This window comes from Lutjanus erythropterus, chromosome 4 (assembly GCF_056507025.1).
Source record: "Lutjanus erythropterus isolate fLutEry1 chromosome 4, fLutEry1.hap2, whole genome shotgun sequence".
NCBI lineage: Eukaryota > Metazoa > Chordata > Actinopteri > Lutjaniformes > Lutjanidae > Lutjanus > Lutjanus erythropterus.
Genome location: NC_139320.1, coordinates 37234783 through 37254879, shown reverse-complemented (window position 1 = coordinate 37254879; position 20097 = coordinate 37234783). Strand labels below are relative to the sequence as shown.

At 39.6% G+C, this 20097-nt stretch overlaps 2 protein-coding genes and 2 non-coding genes across 5 annotated transcripts; 3 read left to right on the top strand and 1 right to left on the bottom strand.

The window, feature by feature from the left end:
- The first annotated feature begins 87 nt into the window (after positions 1-87).
- trnap-cgg (transfer RNA proline (anticodon CGG)) lies at positions 88-159 on the top strand. The gene has a single exon. It is a non-coding gene; the product is annotated as a tRNA-Pro (tRNA).
- A 292-nt stretch (positions 160-451) lies between these two features.
- trnap-agg (transfer RNA proline (anticodon AGG)) lies at positions 452-523 on the bottom strand. The gene has a single exon. It is a non-coding gene; the product is annotated as a tRNA-Pro (tRNA).
- Positions 524-1341: 818 nt separating this feature from the next.
- thap12b (THAP domain containing 12b) lies at positions 1342-6021 on the top strand. The gene is made up of 5 exons (XM_084717863.1): positions 1342-1676; positions 3044-3164; positions 3288-3395; positions 3512-3548; positions 3652-6021. Exons 1-5 carry the CDS (start codon positions 1588-1590, stop codon positions 5556-5558), a joined length of 2262 nt encoding a protein of 753 aa, XP_084573989.1. The 5' UTR covers positions 1342-1587; the 3' UTR covers positions 5559-6021.
- Positions 6022-7702: 1681 nt separating this feature from the next.
- map6b (microtubule-associated protein 6b) lies at positions 7703-19044 on the top strand. 2 transcript variants are annotated; one of them, XM_084717862.1, is made up of 4 exons: positions 7703-8926; positions 13149-13362; positions 14762-14810; positions 17207-17341. In XM_084717862.1, exons 1-3 carry the CDS (start codon positions 8205-8207, stop codon positions 14804-14806), a joined length of 981 nt encoding a protein of 326 aa, XP_084573988.1. In that variant the 5' UTR covers positions 7703-8204; the 3' UTR covers positions 14807-14810; positions 17207-17341. The 2 variants fall into 2 exon arrangements, with proteins under 2 accessions (XP_084573988.1, XP_084573986.1); XM_084717860.1 differs by lacking the exon at positions 14762-14810 and having other exon boundaries at positions 7715-8926; positions 17207-19044.
- Positions 19045-20097: the final 1053 nt, after the last annotated feature.

Sequence of the window (20097 nt, the reverse complement as noted above, 5' to 3'; positions counted from 1 at the left end):
ATATGATAAAACAATAGGAAACAAAAGACAGAACTATGACTTGTTGTAGCTCTTTATAAAGCAAAAGAGGCTCTTCATAAGCGTTCCGGCTCGTTGGTCTAGGGGTATGATTCTCGCTTCGGGTGCGAGAGGTCCCGGGTTCAAATCCCGGACGAGCCCTGAATTTTCCACTCCAAGCACAGACGCGGTGAAAGCGTGATGGATAAACTGGTAACTGTAGTTATGTATCGCAGTTCAAAAAGGTATCGTGAAAATAACTCTATAATACTTTAATTTTAACACTTTTGTAATGGTGTCTCTATGAGAATCGCGGACGTTGTTTATTCTCTGTGTGCTTGGATGTTGATGTCCGTGTCGACCCCCAGGTTATAGATAAGGTAGGTGTGTACTTTGAGCTATGATCTTTAGAGGTAAACCCTTATTCATAGGGTCCAAACATTGTTCAAAAGGAGGGCTCGTCCGGGATTTGAACCCGGGACCTCTCGCACCCTAAGCGAGAATCATACCCCTAGACCAACGAGCCAAGTGACAAACATTGTTTTCTAGACGGTTTTACTGCTTAGCCAATACTGATCATTGTTGTATCATCAACATATGTGTTTATATGTATTAATTTTAGAGACAAGCATTCTAGTAACAATATATACTTGAAAGAACAAATTAATATGTAAGTAGCTACCGACCGGGAGACATCGATATGAGGAACCGATGGTAACACACAACGTAGCTAGCGTTAATTGATTAGCTAATGTTCTAGAATAGCTAGCAAGCGATCTGTTTTCACAACCAGTAAGTGGGCTGCATCCAAAACGGGTTATTGCTCGATAGCTAGTGTACATTACCCAGTCGAGTAGATAGATCGACAATTAAACTGGTTGCCCTACCCTAGCTAGCTAACTCCTGTCTTGTAGTCAGTTAGCCAGTTGGTGGCAGTAGTGCACCTTGAAGAGCTGTTGTCATCTTCACCATGGATAAAGAGGAAGAAAGCCTTGGCTGTTTTCTAATAGTCGTGACTATACGGGAACCCCAGACCCGTGAAGAATGTCGCGAGAATGATCGATTGTGCCCAAACCATGATATTTTCCTAACCCTAACCAGGTGACTTTTGTCCGTAAACTTCAGCATACCTTACTTACAGTCTTGTCTCTGCATAAAAGACAGTTAGTTTCTTCAACTGGCAAAATTAAGAAACAAGGCGTACAAATCTCGCGAGAGTTTCTCAAAACTAGGGTTTACGTTGAGACACGACCTCTTGTGATTGGTCAATAAACTGGGTCCATGCAGCGCAACCGACCAATAGTTTTACCTCAGTGTTTAGGGACGTACAATCAGATGCCTTGTGGGCGGACCATCGTCCTCCTAAGGCGAGCTACTCCAAATTCGACCGTTGCAAATGTTTCCGAGTTCACTGTTTAATAGTTTTTTTTTTTAAAGGAAAGTCATCGGACACTGTTTGAGGACATACACGTTGTCCACTATTAGTGTTTGACATCACTTTCGTCCACAAGAGCCCCTATACGAAAGGGCTAAAGGTAGCAGATGATAATAGTCAGCTAGATTAGCTAAGCTAACTACCTAGCCCGAAGCATGCCGAATTTTTGCGCGGCCCCAAACTGTACACGGAAGAGTACACAGTCAGATTTGGCGTTTTTTAGGTTTCCACGGGATCCGGAGAGGTAAGGCATCGTAAATAACGTTACCCACACAGGCGAACTTAAGTATTCATGAAACTACAGTCAAACTTGTGCGATTTCTTTGTCAGTTTTACTAGAATGACTGAAATCTACGTTACCAATCAAAGCACTACCTGATATAAAACGCAGTAACATTATGATTTCATGTTTAGTGTAGGGTTGTCCCTAATTGTACAATACCTATGTAAACGGATTTTGAAGAAAATTATCATCTGATGTTAAGCAGTACAGTCTATCTGTTCTAACTCAACTCATTGTAACTTAAGTGTTTATGTTGGATTGCTCAGTCTTGTTTTTAAACTCAGTAGCAAAGTGAGATTGGGGCTACGTGGTAGGCAACTTAACCTTTTGAGTAGGACTGAAATTACAATATGGCCAAGTGCAGTATCCAAATCACAGAACCAAATTCCAAGTTTTTGAGTAAGGAAAGGTTTGGAAAAACAGCATTATAATGCAACGCTCCAGAGAGGCCCTGGCCTAAAAATGTTCTTCTCCAGATGTAAGACAACATGTTTGTTTGGTACAGAGCCCAGCAAATCTCAGATTAAATATTTTGATTATCAGTTTGATTTATTTTGAAAGAAAGCTTCACAGATGTCAGTATTTTCTGGTTTCATAACTCCTCTTTGACAGTAAATAAATGTCTCAGGGTTGTCAAGAAGACATTTGAGGATGCCATCTTGGGCTTTGGTAAAGACTGACATTTTATAGACCAACCAACTAATCAGTTAATTGACAAAAAAAAACAAAAAATCAACAGATTAACTGCAAATAATTCTTAGTTGTAGCCCTGTGTATAGAGATGTTCCTATACCATGTACTGATCTAATATCAGTACATTAAAATTTATGATGATATATGGTTTTTATCATTGTTGTGTGGACCAGCTCAGATTTAACCATGTGTTAAACATGAACAAATGCATACAGAAAATGCCTCAGAACATGACTTTGCCATTCTGGGGGGAAAATTATGTATGTTATGTTTCTGCAAAGTAGCATGGTCCCATTTCAGACTTAATAAGTTACCTGGTATCAGATTGGTGCATAGACGTGTGTACCTGTTAATACAGATACCAGCAATTCAGGCAGCATTGAAGGACATTATAGGAACAACCCTACTTGTATATAATGTAGTCTCAGCAGTACAAATCTGTAAAACACTACAATCTCTCTTTTTTATCTTTCTTTTTTCTTTTTTTAATGTTGTAATCTTTACTCTTGTATGTTCATCCTACATTTATAGAAGTGAATCCAGACACAGCTGCTGTCTCAGTGCAGTGTGGCTTTTCCATTGTCATATGAAGTTGGTATGTGTGTTTTGTTTGTTTGTTTGTTTGTTTTTTGCAGGTGCCGAATCTGGGTAGAGAACTGCCGCAGGGCAGATCTAGAGGCAAAAACATCTGACCAGTTGAACAAGCACTACAGATTATGTGCTAAACACTTCGACCCAGCTATGGTGTGCAAAACAGTGAGTATCTAATACAGTTCCAGTCAACAGCCTATTAGTATGTTTCTAATAATTTCCCAAAAATATGAGTCTCCAAAAAATGGCTCATTTGAGTTTATTGTTTTGTTTGTTTACTTTTTTCAGAGCCCCTACAGGACTGTGTTGAAAGATACAGCCATTCCAACTATATTTGACCTGACAAGCCATCTAAGAAATCCTCACACAAGACACCGCAAGCAGATCAAAGAACTTGTAAGAAAAATATTAGCTCTCACCTTTCAGAATTGTTTTAAATGCACCTCTTAAGCTCTATAGTTTGGCCAGTTGTTGTCTGATTTTTGTAAATTAACTTTAGTTTTTAATTTCAGACTGAAGAAGATATAAAGAAGATGAAAGAAAGGAGATGTAAGTAAATAGGATATTTGTTTTTACTCATAATTGCATGGTAATGTTCTTCAATATCTATTTACTTAAATGACCACTGTTCCTTTTTTTCCTCTCTTCCCAGTGGCATCTTCTATTGAACAGCTTAATTCCATAAAAGATGAGACAGCTGCTGGTAGCACAAACACCAATGAGGATGAACCTCAATTGTCCACAGAGGAGAGGGCTTTTCGTGAATATCTGCGATCCTTGTTTGAGGTTTTAGTCTCATTAGGAAAACAGAGTATCCCTTTAGTGGCTGACAGAGCATCTGAACCTGAACAAATGTCCAACAACTTCCAGGCCATTCTAAATTACCGCATGAATGCTGGAGACGAAGCTCTGAAGAAGCGGTTTGAGGCGACAGCTGTGAACACAGAATACCTCTCTGCCACCCAGCAGAGCCAGCTACTGGACGTCTGCGAGAACACAGTGAGGGAGGAGATGCTGATGGAGGTGAGGGAGAGTCGCTTCTTCTCCCTCGTGACTGGCGACCTTGTTGACTTTGCCAGCGAGAAACACCTGCCTCTGTTTTTACGCTTTGTGAACCAGCAGAACATTCTTCGTGAGGAGTTTGTGGACTTTATGCCATTTGATGGTGATGAGTCTGCACTGGTAGAAAGGCTGGAGGCCCAGCTGACTGACCGCTGGGGGCTCAGCATGGAGGATTGTCGCGGTCAGGCCCACAAGGCAACTGGCACCTCCACCACCAAGATGAAAGCTGTGGCAGTGTTACTGATGGAGAAGTATCCCCTGGCTTTGCACATGCCTTGCTCTCATATGGCTCTGAACATCCACCTGGCCAACAATCTGCCTTTTCCCAATGTCCAGGTCGTCATGGAGACTCTAAGAAGGATTGGTGCTTTCTTTAGAATCCCGTTTACTCTGGATGAGCTAGAGGAAGCAATCTCTACCCACTATCAGAAAAATGAAGAGAAAGGTGTTGCGCTAAAACAGGCCTGTGGCCCAGGATGGACGGAGCAGCACAACGTCTTTGACATGCTGCTTGACTTGTTGCCGACCCTTCTGCTGTGCATGGACAGCATCCGTGACAATGTTGATGGAAAGTTTGCGGACACTACTGCAGCAGATGCATATTCAATCTCTGAAACTCTGGCTGACTTTGAGATCATTGTCACCATTGTCATCTTAAAGAACGTTCTCACATTCACCAGAGCCTTCGGGAGGAATCTTCAGGGGGAAACACTGGACGTGTTTTTTGCTGCCAACAGTCTAACTGCTGTCCTGCATTCATTAAATGAGGTCAATGATAACATTGATGTCTATCACGAATTCTGGTATGAGGAGGCTGTGAGTTTGGCCGGTGTGATGGAGATTCCTCTGAAGATACCAAGGCTGTTTCTTCGGAAACAGCGTGCAGCCGATGTTGGCGAAATCCAAGCGGAGGCGTATTTTAAGGAGTATGTGACAGTCCCTTGTATCCATGGTATCATGCAGGAGGTGGAGGACATGTTCTCGGAGACCAACCTCAAAGCGCTTAAGTGCCTGTCGCTGGTCCCAGCCGTCATGGGTCAAATGAAGTTCAACACCACCGAGGAAAACTACGCAGATGTTTACCGCAACGACCTCCCCAACCCAGACACGCTTCCTGCAGAGCTTCACTGCTGGAGGATCAAGTGGAAGCACCGGGGCAAAGAGGTGCGGCTGCCCACCACCATCCACGAAACCCTTCAGCTGCCAGATGTCAAGTTCTTTCCCAATGTGAATTCTTTCCTCAAGGTGCTCTCCACCTTACCGGTGCTGAAATTAGAGGACAACAAAAGTGAGACAGCAAGTGCACGGCTACAGGATTACTTTGACAGCATGCCAGCCAAGCAGTGGAACAAAAGTCTGGCAATGCTGAACGTCAACACTCATGTCAAACATGACTTGGACGTCATGGTAGACAAATATTGCAGACTCTATCCAGAGGATGATCCTGAAGCTGAGGCCGAGTCTGAGGGAGCAGCTGAGGAGGATGTGATGAAATGATGTGACAGAGACACTGAGCTGAGCTGGTCTGGGACAAAATGAATTAAATAGATGTGCTGTCAGTCATAAAGACGTGATCCTTTAGCTGATCATTTATATTTTTGTACACCTGGATGTAAGTACTAATAATTTTTTTTAACGCAGACATAAAGATGAAATGATTTCTATTTATATTCAGTCCCTGAGGTTCCCAAGTAGAATTAAAGAATCTTTGTTCTTATTGGATGTGGTACAAAATAATTTTGTATTTTATGAAATGCAGCTCGGTTTTTCATTGTAAACGATAAGCAGATTTTGCTGGAAGAAAACATGTAAATACTAAATACCTCATGGAGACTCAATTAAAATTGCAATGCAATAAAATGAAATGTAAGGCATTATCTGTAAATGTTCAAAGTCTGTCTGATTTCTTATTAAATGAGCCTCCTCTGTTATGATGCTGTGACCTTAAGGAAAGCATTTTGCAGCCTTTCTTTTGTTCATATGTTTTATTTGTTAAACTTAGTTGATGGTTTTTCTACTTAAATAACTGCCATAACAGCTCATGTACTGTCAGCTTTTTTTAAATGAAGGCAAGTGGCTCTCTATAGTACAGTGATTCATTTCCATTGACTGACTATGAGGCAGGAAGAGCACAAGAGGGAGCAGTTACACCAACATCAGCAGCATCTATGAATTCATGCTGTCTTTTTTAATATAAATAAAAAGCAAGTAATGTTAATGTGACATTTTGTCGAGTTAAAACTGGTGAAAATTCACCTCTTTCGGGGGACTTATGTGATGTAACTAAGATGAAAATACTGATGTGTAATAACATGTTGGTTTATTTATTCAAGTATCCCCAGTAGAAACATATGGGTGTGCCTCTAGTCTTGCTGTGGTCCTGAATGTTTGTCTCACTCTGAACTGTTCTGTGCAGTTTCAGAAAAGTACAAGACATTGGATGTAGCAGTAAATGTATGTTAATGTGGGTATTTTCAGTGTTTTTGCTGTCACCTAAAGTATTCATTAACTTGTTAGATTTTACATAAACCTTCACAATATGTACAGTTTGCTGTAATAAAATCCTTTGTATGAAATGCAGTTACAGCGCTCTGAGTTTTTCTTTGTTGCAAGATGTTACTTTTTATTTTCCTCTTCAGATGTTTGAACACTTAATTGTTGGATCTATCTAGCAGAGATGTAATGTTACCAAATACAAAAGGTCTGACAATACTAGGATAAAAGGTCCATGGTATGATATTTATTGCAACATTAAAAAACAAAGTAAAAGACAACTTGAAATGTTCTTCCTTAAATAAGTGTTTGTCTGGCCCAAAAATTCGTTTTTCATTTTAAAGTGTTGCTTTCCATCATAAATAAAATAAAAAAATAGCCTGTTGTAATGTAAGCATGTGCAAAATTTTGCCACAAATGGTCATTTGTCAATGTCAGTGCTTGAATTATTTATACACTGTAAAACAAAAAAATGCAATTGACAGTGGGGGTCATTATACATTAACATAGTTAATGTTATATCAAGATTTTTTAAAATCATGATATTCAACACTGTTACAGAGGTTTTTATATTTAACTAAAATGAAACTAAAAGCTAAATCTAGATGTGAAAAATGTAGTTAACTGAAAAAAAAAACTACACTAATGATTAACTAGAAAAACAAACAAACATTACTGTGTACTTAAGTATACAAGAAATGTCTTTAGTTTAAGTCTGTTAATTTGGGTAAATTTGTCAACACAACAAACATGAGCACACGAAGATGCACAAGTTTGTGTTGAGACTGTAAGGCAACTGCCTTGTTTGTATTGTAAGCCTGAAATACCTTTTCTGAACTTAAAACCAGCCTTTACCTTCATTATTGTGATATTAAAACTAACACTAAAACTCAAACTAAACCCTTTTAAACAATTAAAACTAAATAGGAATGTGCAGAATTACTGGAAAATAAAAAAGTAAACGAAAAATACACAATTATAACAACTGATCGTAAAATCCCTCCCACATGGTTACCACCTTGAAATTTTAAATTGAAAAAATTAAAACGAATCAATGTAGATATTTGAGTCTTGGAGTTAGATAAGGACAAGTAAAACTTTATTTTCTCAGATTATCAGCTGCATTATCGGCCATTTCCTCCTTACAATACAACAACAGGCTGCTGCCGTTACGTCCTCTGCCGTCTGAAGTTGGTATTTTCCTGACATGGCAGCGCAGGGGTTAACCGCGTCTCCTCCCTCCGTGCTGGCCAGACGGTGACGAGCTCAGGTGAGAGTTCACCGTGCAAACTCACAGTGAGTGCAGACCCCGGGCTGGCATCTCTCAGCATCATCACACAAATGTGGGTGGGGTCGCTTTGATGCGCAACCAGACAGCAATGTGCGCTCACTCCACAGCAAAGCCCAAAGTCCATTTAAACTTCCAATAAGAACAAACAGCCTGCAGGAGGAGACAGAGGGGGAGTCTCACGCAAAGATCGGTGAGATTGTACTCATCAGATGAGTATCGCATAAAGCTGAAGTGAGGAATAACCCTGACTGGACACAAACTGAGAGGGTTGCAAGACTTCGAGTCGTGAGTAGGACGTTTAATACCACGTTTATTTAGAGTATTACTGTGCATCTTTTCTCTTGTCAGTATTTCTCATCATGGCATGGCCGTGCATTACGCGTGCTTGCTGCATCAACCGCTTCTGGACCGAGCTGGACAAAGCGGACATCGCGGTGCCTTTGGTTTTCACCAAATACTCGGACGTGGCCGACGTGCAGCATCTTCCCCATCACCCGCAGCCCAGGCAGAAGAGGGCCGGCGCCATTGCCATAGAAACCCAGCCTCATCCCGGTGAGCAGGAGTCTGGGAAGGCACCGCCCGCGACGGGTGCCGCAGCGGGTAAAGATGGCTTTACTGCGTCCGTCATGCGCCAAGACTTCAAGGCGTGGAGAGTGCGCCCCGAGCCCAGCTGCAAGCCCAGAAACGAGTACCAGCGCTCCGCGGCCCCGTTCAACAACGAGACTCAGTATCAGAAGGACTACAAGCCGTGGCCTATACCGAAGAAGCACGACCACCCCTGGATCCCCAAACCGAGCCCCACCGCGGGCAGCGGGAAGCTGGAGCACGCCGCGACGGCGGCAGAGGCCGAGAGCGGCGTGGAGAAGAGCGAGATCGAGGAGAAGACGCACGAGAAGGAGTCGAAGCAGGAGGTGGTGAAGAAGAGCGTGAAGAGGGAGAAGTCGGCAGAGAGACCAGCGGCTGAGAAGACGGAGGCGCAGGTGGCTGCAGATGTGAGCGCAGAGCAGAGGAAAGGCAGAGCGGCTGCAGACGCTGTCAACAGACAGATAAAGGAGGAGATGTCCACCTCCAGCAGCTACATGTAAGTCTGAGAGAGACCATGTAGTATCAGGGCTGATTCAGATGTGTTGTTGATCATTGAAATAAAAGTTTTATTTGTCATTTCCGTGACTGTACTGAGGCATTTTATTCTCGTCAGTGTTGCATGTTACACAACATCTCTGAAAGAATTTCAACTTGCAGTAGCCCTCAGAGGTGCAGTAGCCAGTGTGTGCCACACAGCTCTGTCCAGTGATCAGTGGTGGAAATGAACCAAGTACATTTACTCAAGTACTGTACATAAATATAATTTTGATGTAATTGTACTTTACCTAGTATGTATTAATCAGGGGAGGACTTACTATTAGGCAAATGTCCGCAACTGCATTAGGCCTAAACCTAGGGCCTCATAAAACACATCATAAATTTATGGTTAAGATTTTTTTTTAAATTTGCTATTTAATTGTCTCTCTAAAAATCCACATGCTTAAGTGGCATCAGAATGCTTAATTCATGAATGTCTCCAGGGTTCCTTAACTCGGACTATTTAATGATCTTACTGCACATCAAAATGATTCAGGAAGACAGTTGCCAACTTGAGTAAACAAATGACTTGGCATGGAGTACTGATTGAATTTTCTTTTTTTTGAAAGCAAAGCTATCCCAGAGGTGCTGAAAAAAAGGAGGAGGTGGACTGATGCTAAAAGACAATACCCACCCCAGCCACAGCCTGTTCACCCTGCTGGTGTCTGCCAAGAGATGCAGAAGTATCCACTGCTGAGCCACCAGATTACTGAGCAGCACTTTTCACCAGGCTTGGATGAAAAGTTTATTTTTATGACTTCATATTTATTTAAAAAACTTAAAAGGAGTAGAACAAGGGATGCGGACAGTCTGTGCCTATGTCTGCCTTACATCCCAAAATGACTATATCTGGCCCCGTCCTTATTTTTATACCTCTGCCCCATTATATTGTGGAAGCCAATATTATACCTTTTGCTCCACTATATGTATTTGATAACACAGTTACTAGTTACTTTGCAGACACAGATTATTAATTCATTTATCAACTAATAAATTATGATAATACACTTCAAACTGTACTGAAATTGCAATATGGTCTAATGGAGCTTTCATATTGCAGGAGGCACAATATTTGTTAAAGGCAAAATGTTTGTCAAAATACAGTTGTACCATTTAAAATTAAATATTGTCATGCTCCAGAGATGTCCTGATCTACACATCATATTTTACAGATTTATGAGGACACCATTGTTTGGTAAACCTCCAGATCGTCTCAAAAATCACTCCATAATCATTTTAACGTTTTTCATTGAAAATGAGAATAGTGGAGTCAAAATCATCATTCCCTTTAATATTACAAATCATTGCACAATAGTAGTATCATTCAAAATATTCACAAGTGACTCCTGAAAATACTCCGCCTTTTTGTTCTGTCCCTAGTAACAGTTAAGCAAACCTGGTACGTAATGCTAGCCAGTTGGCTAACTAATGTTAGCAAAAACCTGGCTAATGAATGATGTAGATCAGCTGTTCAGTTAGCCAGCATTTTGCTAACATTAGCTAACTCGACATGTGAATATATGCACTTTTATCAGCAACATCTGTTCACCATTGTTTTCTTTTTAACATAGACAAGCCTAGCAGGGAGCAAATATAAGTACAGGGAAAAAAAATATTTTTAAACATTTTTTCTTTAAAAATGTTGAGCCCAGATTAGGCTACCCAGCAGCTGGCCTATGTAATGTTGTTGGAATTAGCTCCACTTTTATCAGCTGCAACATTAGTGATGCTCACGTGTTAATGCATCAATAATTAGAATCAAGCAAAATGTGCCATTCTGCATAATGAGTACTTTTACTTTTGGGCCTTCATGTACATTTTGATGCGTATACTTTTGTACTTGTACTAAAGTAAGAATTTGACTGTAGGTCCTTTACTTGTAGCAGAGGGGTTTTTTTTACATTGTTGTATTGCTACTTACTTCTTCCACCACTTCTAGTGATAAAATTTCAGGGGATGTTTGGTATTGCCCGGTCTCTGGTTACAATCTCCAGTGATTTCTACAGTAAACTGATATTGCCACAGATAAAGGTTGGATTATTGATTTTCTGCTTTATCCTCCCTAAGAGTACTCCTGAATCAATGCAGTAGCACATGAATGAGTACAGCCACTAAAAGGGTCTCAATGTAATCATGTGTCTTATCATGGCTTCTCTGCACAGGCTTTCTCCTGAATCGAATCATGGATGCATAATGTATGCAAGTTAACAAGACTTGCTGGCTTCAGTCTGCCCCAATTAAATATTGAAGTTAACATACAGTAAGATGAACCACTGCCCTCAATTTTCTGTTCAGTTTGAGAAACTTGCTCCAAATAAATGTGAGTAACCAATTAACTTAATGTGCCACATTAGAGTTAAAGCAGAGTTACGATGTGATTTGTAAGCAATAAAATTTAACAAAATCTTATTACATAATTAATGAAATCCTAGATTAATGATAAGAAGTAATTGTACAGAAGATGTAAAGAGAAATATACAATCATGGATGGATTACTGAAGGGTCTTACTGGACACAGGCTCAGGGGACCAATCTGTCAGTGGTCTCTAAAGCCAGAGCGTCTATTTGAAGTTACTGTGACATTTCTTTGTGAAAGTCAGTCATACCACTATGGAAAGACACCAAATGACCACAGTGAGACATGAAACAACAACAGAGACACAAAGGTGCCACAAAGAGACACAAAATGACTAAAGAGACGCAAAAGTACTACAAAGAGGCACAAACTACCACAAGGAGATAAAAACGACTGCGAGAAGACTCAACAGTACCACGAAGAGACATGCATCTACCACAAAGAGATATCAAAAAGAGAGACAAAACAGCTACAAAGAGACACTGTCTTTTTTTCAATCTGGGTGTGCTGCTATAAAAGATGTTTCTGCCCAGGGGCCCGTTGTCTCATCATCTGTCCACATGTACAACAAGAATAAACAACATTAAAGATGTTCTTCAGAAGATGAAAGGCCACATGACCTTTGTCTTTTAACTAGAATCTTTCACTGTACGTTTGATAAAAAACAGGCCTCCCTACTGCATTTAGTAAATAAATAATTAAATGCCAATTAAATACAAAACTGCCATTGAATTAAAAAAAAAAATCTAAAAGAAAAGAGCACAATTCAGTACATGCTGCAATACAAATTACAGTGGTAAAACAGAACAGAGGACCAATAAGGATAATTGCTTAAATATCTAGTTGACCAGAGGTTACTCCTTGTTATCCATAATAGATGTATTTAAAGGTCCATTGTAGTTTTATACGAGTCCATGTTGACCTGTATAGAATACACACTGTCATTTTAGAGCCTAGACAGGAAATCTAAAGATCAATTTTTAACATCAGTGCTAAAAATAACAATTAGTCAACATGCAGAAATTAATAGGCACATATGATCCCGTGATATAAATCAAGTATTCAGCAAAATAAAAAAAAAAAAAAAAAAAGAAAACGTCAGCAGAGCTTTGCACAGCTTGGAGCTGAGCTACAGTCAACATGAGACATTAAAACGCCTGGGCAATACAAAAGTCTTGTATTGTCAATATATGTCAAATCCAATTTAGTCCTGCCATATTTCTAAGTGTATTAAACTGCATTCTGCTCATGGTGATATTTACCATGAGTGCTGGTCAATATGTCACGCACAAGTCATACTTAACAAAACTCACTGTAAACTTGCTATTTTGTTTGCATGACCAGTTAACATTATTAGTTATTAGGTTTAATTTTGCATATGCAGGCCTGTCACAATCACTACTTCTGTCCCAGAATAATTGTAATAAACGATATAATTGTCATTTTACGACAATTCATGCCAATAATATAATAATGTAATAGCATAATAATGCAAGTACACCCTCTTGAAGAGCAATACATTTTTTATTCAGACATATATTCAGACATAATGAGGTCATGTCCTTATACAGTATGATAAGCTGATATAGTAAGTATCATAACAGGCCTAATGATATAATTGGGACTAAGTTCATCTGTGTGGAAAACATGCACTAATCATTCTTAAACTGAAAATTAATTAAAGCTCTCAGTAATTTTTCAACCAAACATGCCAACAACAAAATAACAGACAAAATAAAACAACTGTCAGATTAATAAATAATGAAATTAATTAAAAGTCGCAGCTATAAAATCCTCTCTTATTTGTTTTCTCCATTTGTATTAGGACTGAGTTCAAGGCATATAAGGATGTGAAACCAGTGAAGCCCATCAAAGCTCCGTCTCAGTACAAACCCCCAGTGGAGGAGACCAGTCTGGAGACCAGCTACAGTGCCACGTTCAAGGGGGAGCAGGTGAAGGTTAAGCCCACTGACAACAAGGTGGTGGAGCGCAGGAGGATACGCAGCCTGTACAGTGAGCCGGGCAAGGAACCTGCCAAGGTGAGAGTAACACATCCACACACACACACACACACACACACACAACACACACACACCACACGCAGATCCACCGATGTTAGCGCAAATACCTCTACCATCATTTACCACTGCTGAAGTCTTCTTCAGATAAACTGAATTATAGTCATGTCTAATTCTTCATTACCCCTCTTATACTGTTGGTTTGGTATTTTGTAATTAACACACTGTTTGTCACTTTTACTTTGTTTTGAACTTGAGTTCTTACTCACTGGAAGTGCTGCTGCATTAATGTTATTTTATTTCACATGCTATCCATCACTGTGGTGTTATGGCAGGTGATTGGTTCTCAGACTTATTAAACACCAACAAAACAGCATCATATTTCAATTTAAATGACTAAATAAGCATCTGTTGTTATATTATTCCACCATAAATATTAATATTGAACTACAAACAATAACTACATATTAATTCAGACAATATTTATTGCACAAGTTTGTAATGTGTCATTCAAGAGGCTAAATGTGTGTCAAATCTGGCACTTCATACTAAATTAAAGCAGACCTTTATTAGAAGATATTGTTAAAGGGGTAGTTCGGACGCTTAGAAGTGGGGTTGTATGGCGGTCAGCACACCTTCAGTTTGGGGAAGCAGCAGCAATACTGCTATAGGAAGCTAAGCAGTGTGCTGCTGTGCACAGGGTTAGCAGCAAAATGTATTTTAACCACCTAAAAAGGCCCACCTAAACAAATCAATATTAGTTTAAGTGTATGCTATGTTTAGAATATTTACATTGCTGTCAGCCTTTTCAATGGGAAACCACTGTTACATCAGCTAAATATCACTCTCTCCTAACCAACCAGACTCCCTTGGCAAAAACAGTAATTTTACCTCGTAGAACACAGGAGTTGCTGGTCTACCACTACCTCGAGTTAGTTTGCTTGTGCTTTTGTGTTACATTTTCAGTTTCACCAAAGTCACACAATAACACAAATAAACAAATGGACTGGAGCAGCGGTAGACAATTAACTCCCATATTCCGCAAGGTGAAATTGCTTTTTATGTCAAAGGAATTTGGTGGCTTCAGAGAGAGTGATATTTGGCTTATATAACCTTGGTGTCCTGTCAGAAAAGGCTGTCTGATGACCAGGTAAAGCGATGAAAATAAAGTATAGTGCAAATTTAAAGCGATACAGATTTTTTTTAGGTGGCTAAAATATGTTTTGTTGCATTACATTGCTTAGCCTCCAACAAGATAGTCCTGCTACTTCTCCAAACTGTGGGCACGCCGACCGCCAAACCATACCTTTAACATAGATTGGTGTATTCTTGCATGTTATCGACAGTTCAGACAAAAACTGGTTAACAATGTTTCTATAGTAGTGTGTTCATATGGCCACTCCCTCTCTCATTCTTGTAGGACGTCTCAGAGACTGAGAGCAGCTCTGTTCTAAGTCTGCTGTAGTCAGGTGTGTTCTCTGCTTCTTCTAGAAGGCATGGAGGCTGACCTCAAATTGATCAGACGCAAACCTGCATACTGTACACACATACACACACAGTATGCACCCTGGCCAGAACGAGCCACAGTCACATATATCACCCAGCTGCTGCCAGATGCAAAAAGTATCAGCCACATATTCACTGTTTGCCCACCTCTCGACCCGCACCACCCGACACCCTTTGTGCAGCTTAGTAGTTTTTAAAACTGACTGTGTATTTTATGTGGATTAATGCAAGCGGGTGGATTGATTAATAAATGGAAGAAACAAAGAAGCCAAGTCACAGATAAGAATCAAAACAAAAGAGAAGGATTTCTTGCATCTGTGGAGGCCAACAAGACAGAAACCTCCTTGCAGACAGATCTGCACTGTTCAGGGCTCTATTTTGGTGACAAAGTATGGTGCAAATTACATTACAACAAATGACAGGAAGTCTGCAGACATTTGGCTCAGCATTTGATTGCATACAAGTAAGTGGAAAGTAGCAGTGTCTGCCAATGGCGATGGAAAGTGCTACAGTGCATTTTTGGTATCACTGGTAACACTTCTTTGCTGATGATGTTAACCGTTTGACTTTTGATTTGCATAATAGCAGTTTGCAGCTCAGTATGATGCAGCTGTGAAAATCTTATTCTTTAAGGTCCACAGCATCAAGAATGTAAAATTGTATAAATAAAAATAGTAAAATGAATAAATGCATTCTATCTCATCTGGACTGTGAATGGCTGAGCATCATAGTGAAGAGTGCAGTGCTTTTAAGGTTGATGGGGTCATGAATGAGACACACCCATTCCTCTTAATTCAACCTTGACTAACTGTCTGTGTCACACAAAATTTACAAAAATTATTTGAATTGCAATACTTACTTTGCACCACAATCCTTTTATTCACAGAAATAGAGCCCTTCATTTTAACTGTCAGAAACAGCCTTTTCCAAGCATTTGTCGTCTCTTACAATATACAAGTTTTTAAGGTTTATTTATTCAGCAAAAGTTGAGCATGTTTGCAACTTTTCTGCTGTGCACCAACTCATTTATGCGACGTTAACCTTTGGGAGCTCACCCAGAAGTCTTTTATTGTTGTGGCAACTTGATAAGAGCAGAACAAAGCTAAGTGCACCCACATTTTTCCAGTCGGATACGGGAATTTGAACCAGTGATCCTCCAGTCACATGCCTGCTTCTTAAGCATTTAGGTTTTACTGCCATATTAATAGTTGAATGTTATCAAATATTTCATTTTGTGAAGCATAATACTAACATCACATACTAATAAAAACCATATACTTTTGTATGTTAAGCTTTCTTTTAAAGTTTATTTTAATGGGAAACTGCACGGCCCACTGTTCTATAAAAGGAAAGGCACAAACACATTTTTGTGCTGTTTTTTTTTTCTTTTATCTTCATCACACTAACCACATAACGCAAATATCGCCAATATCATATGGTGTCATTTGCTTGTCATTTTTTAAGTAACAGGGTAAAAAGGTACGTATTGCATGTTAAAACAGAACTTTGACATGATTTAGAGTCACTGTTTTAAGAAATAGTTTGGCAACAATTTTTTAAATGTACTTATTCACTTTCTTGCTAATTTTGATAAGGTTGGTACCACTAATATTGCTAATTAACTTTGAAATATGATCGTTGCACCTTGTCCCACCCTCCTGTGCTGTGATAGGCAACTGCTACTGTGATCGGCTAGTACTCGTTGCCTCGATAGTCTTTGTGATTGCCGGAAAGGCTTTCTAAATTTGTTGGGTTCCGTTTTAACCCAAACAATGAAATTTTCCTAAATATAATCAAGTAGTTTTAGTGTTTTAATGTTTTAAAAATAGAACTAAGTCTACAAAAAAGGCAGCACTAACATATAGCTTCACATGGAACAGGAACCCCAGTTTTCCTGGGTGAAAGTCCTGTGATTGTGATTCATCCACCATGACCTGCTTTCTTATCTTCTCCCAGCTGCCAGTATCCAATCATACACACTAACAGCTAGCGCCAGGTACCACTAGCCAATAACAGCACAGTAGGGCACGATTAGCCAGAACAGTCATGGGAAAAAATTACGGATTCTGGCACATAACCCCCTTAAAACGGTTACTTTTTGCCTTTGGAGAGAGTCATGCTAGCTTTTTCACCATGTTTCCGGTATTTATGCTATGCTAAGCTAATTAGCTGCTGATTGTAGCTTCAGATTTAATGGACATATACAAATGTGGTATCAATCTTCTTATCTATCTCTCGGCAAGAAAGCAAATAGGTGCATTTCTCAAAATATCAAACTATTGCTTTAACATCAGTTAAGTTTAAATTAGTTATTTTTCCTTGGTTTAATCTTTGTATTTTCATCTTTCTTCTCTTCCAGGTGGATAAACCAGTGTCTCGCACCAAACCAAAAAAGACACCAACAACGGCAACAGGGAAGATGGTGAAAAAATCAAAAGAGAAGCAGCTTGCCAGTTCGCAGTCAGCCAAGAAGAAGCCGTCTTCGGCCGCCGCAGAACCCAAACCAGAGGGCGTCGTCACAAAGAAGAGCAAAGAGATCAGCAACAGACTGGCTGAAGCGAAGCAGTAAAAGTAGAACATCTCTACACTTTTAGGTGCGCGATCGAAGGCTACTTGACGAATTAGGCAAACTTCTTCCCTTTGGTTTGTTTCCTTACATGTTGTTTTTGCTGTCCTGTCATATATTGTTCACCTCTGAATGGGCACTGATGTTGAGCTTTTAGAATAATGCAAATAATTTCACTGTGTGTGAGTGTGTGTGTGTGTATGTAAATGTGTGAAAGTATGTGATTCCTTGTATTTTTGGTGCACAGAACCGCTTTATATTATTGAGCACATAATTTGCACATTATTTATATGAGTTCTCTTTGGCATCAAGCTATAAAAAAGAGCCATCAGTACACATTTATGTGTATGAAAGGGCATTTTTACCTTTTGTCTGAATGGTTGACAATTCAGATCAATATCAAAATGATTGTAGAAAAATGTCAAAGGGATGCTTTTTTCTCTGAGAGGTTTTGAGAAAGTACAAAATCTGTTTTAACAGTTGCGTTTCCTAGTTACAGTGCCTCCGCTGTATGGTCCTGGTTTTCATTTCATTGTTCTGGATGATATCTGGTTTCATCAGTTTGGTTGCTAAGAAACCAAATGAACTGTAATATAATTGCTACGGCTTGCATGCAGGACCCTGTTTTTGGTTGAGTAGCAACATTTTAGCAGACTATATTGTCACACAGTCACATTTTAGCTTGTAAATTGAGCCATTTAAGATAAATGTATAGGGGCAAGGCCTTTTCAAATATAATGCATGTGTAGTGATAGATTCTGGTCACACCGAAAAAGTACATACAGTAACTAAAATCATAGTCTAGTGGCTATTAAAGCTATAAAATAAACACACCAGCAATATGGTTTCACCCACAAACATATTTCTTGCGATCTAAATAGAGATCCACTCCTTTGATTTAAAGGGAATACTGCAGTTTTTACAATGACTCAGTATTTTTTGACATCGTACTCCATCCTCTCCTCTGAGCTGTGACGCTGTCATTGTGCTAAATAAGAAAACAAGATGAATACAGGCCTGAAAAAAAGACAACTTATCGACTAACTCAATAATTTCCACGCCGAGTGGGCTGATCTCTCCAGGTGTTCGAGGACAACGAATGGGCCAGGACTTGTAGTTCAGCTCTTTAAAATGCTGCTGTCTGAAACTGCGCAAATCACGTCTGTTCATTGTGAGTGTGTTTTTGCTAAACTGCCATCACACCCTTCCCTCTCTCTGGCTGTAAACACATTCATCTACCATGATACCCTCAGAGGCCGACATGGCTGCAGTGTGTGAGGGCTGAGTCGAGCACTATACCCACCGTTATAGCTTCTATGTGTGTGTGTGTGTGTGTGTGTGTGTGTGTGAGAGAGAGAGAGAGTGAGTGAGTTTTCCGTGTCTGACCTCTACAGCCTGCTGCCTGCTAGCATCAAGTCTGACCCAGCCACTAGACATGCTGCTATGCACTCCAACACCCTGGTGCTATATCTCTCATTGTTGTATATGCTGTCTGGTTTGGACTGCGTGTGTTGTCAGACCAGAGTGAAATGACGATATGACAGTGTCATACCGCTGCAGACATGTTGTGATTTTGTGCTTGTATTCTCAGCTTGCTCTGAATGAACTCTGATTAAAATGATGATACAGAATCTTGTTGTGTGACTCATTTTATCCTTTGGGTTGGGCAGACTTTTTCACATGAAGGACCCCTAAACTGACCAAAATGAGATGGACCTCTGATCAGATTTTATCCCACGATTATATATATTGCAGTGGTGACAATTTCCTTGCTGTGTGTGGTGCATCACTGCTAATTAACTAGAAAGTGAGTATGGTGTGTGAAAGTCACAAACAAATAGTTATCAATTATTTACCTTTTTGCTAGAGACTCCCTGGGGATCCCCGGACCCCCCTTTGAGAACCACTGACTTAGAGAGCAGGGTGGCCGATGGCTGATACACAATGCCCATATCAAAACAAAGAAAAGTTGTGAACATTTTTCCTGCACTTTACAATCTCATATACATGGTTATCTTATTCTTTAAAAGGTTGTTTTGGATAGAGATATTATCAATTAGTAGAACCAGGTTTATATTAGATTGGTTGTTTAAGATTTAAGAAATGTGTTAACCTTTAGAAAAGACGGTGGCCAAGGAAATTCAGGCATTTGACAGCAAGGTGCAGGTCTTGAAACAAATTTTTCTACCTCCTTTGCAAAACTCACAGGGCGGAGTGCTTACATTGTTCCACAGCAGTCACTCTGACAAGGCTGCCTGCAGATGTTTCTGCAGATATTTTTTTTGTTTATCATGGATGCAGGCAAATAATAATAATAAACTGAATGACAGCATTCCACCATCACTCTCATAAATCTGACAAAACTATAATTTTTGCATTTGCATAAGTGTTTCAAAAATGTTAAATGAGAATTATTTTTGAGTAAATAATTGATAAATTGATACGCAACTAACAATGTAGTTTTAAGAAAAAAACTGCAGTGGTTAACGGGGGAATTCAACCTGTTTATGACTATAATGTTAACCTAGCTATTTCTTTCTGTGTCTAATTGTTATGTTCATTTTGGTGTTTTGGTTCCTGAGCATTACAAGCATTATATGGATCTAGACATTAACTTCACCCAGAATTCTTAAAATCATGCTCACTGTGATGGTGTCATTTTTGAAAAATAGTGTATATATGGT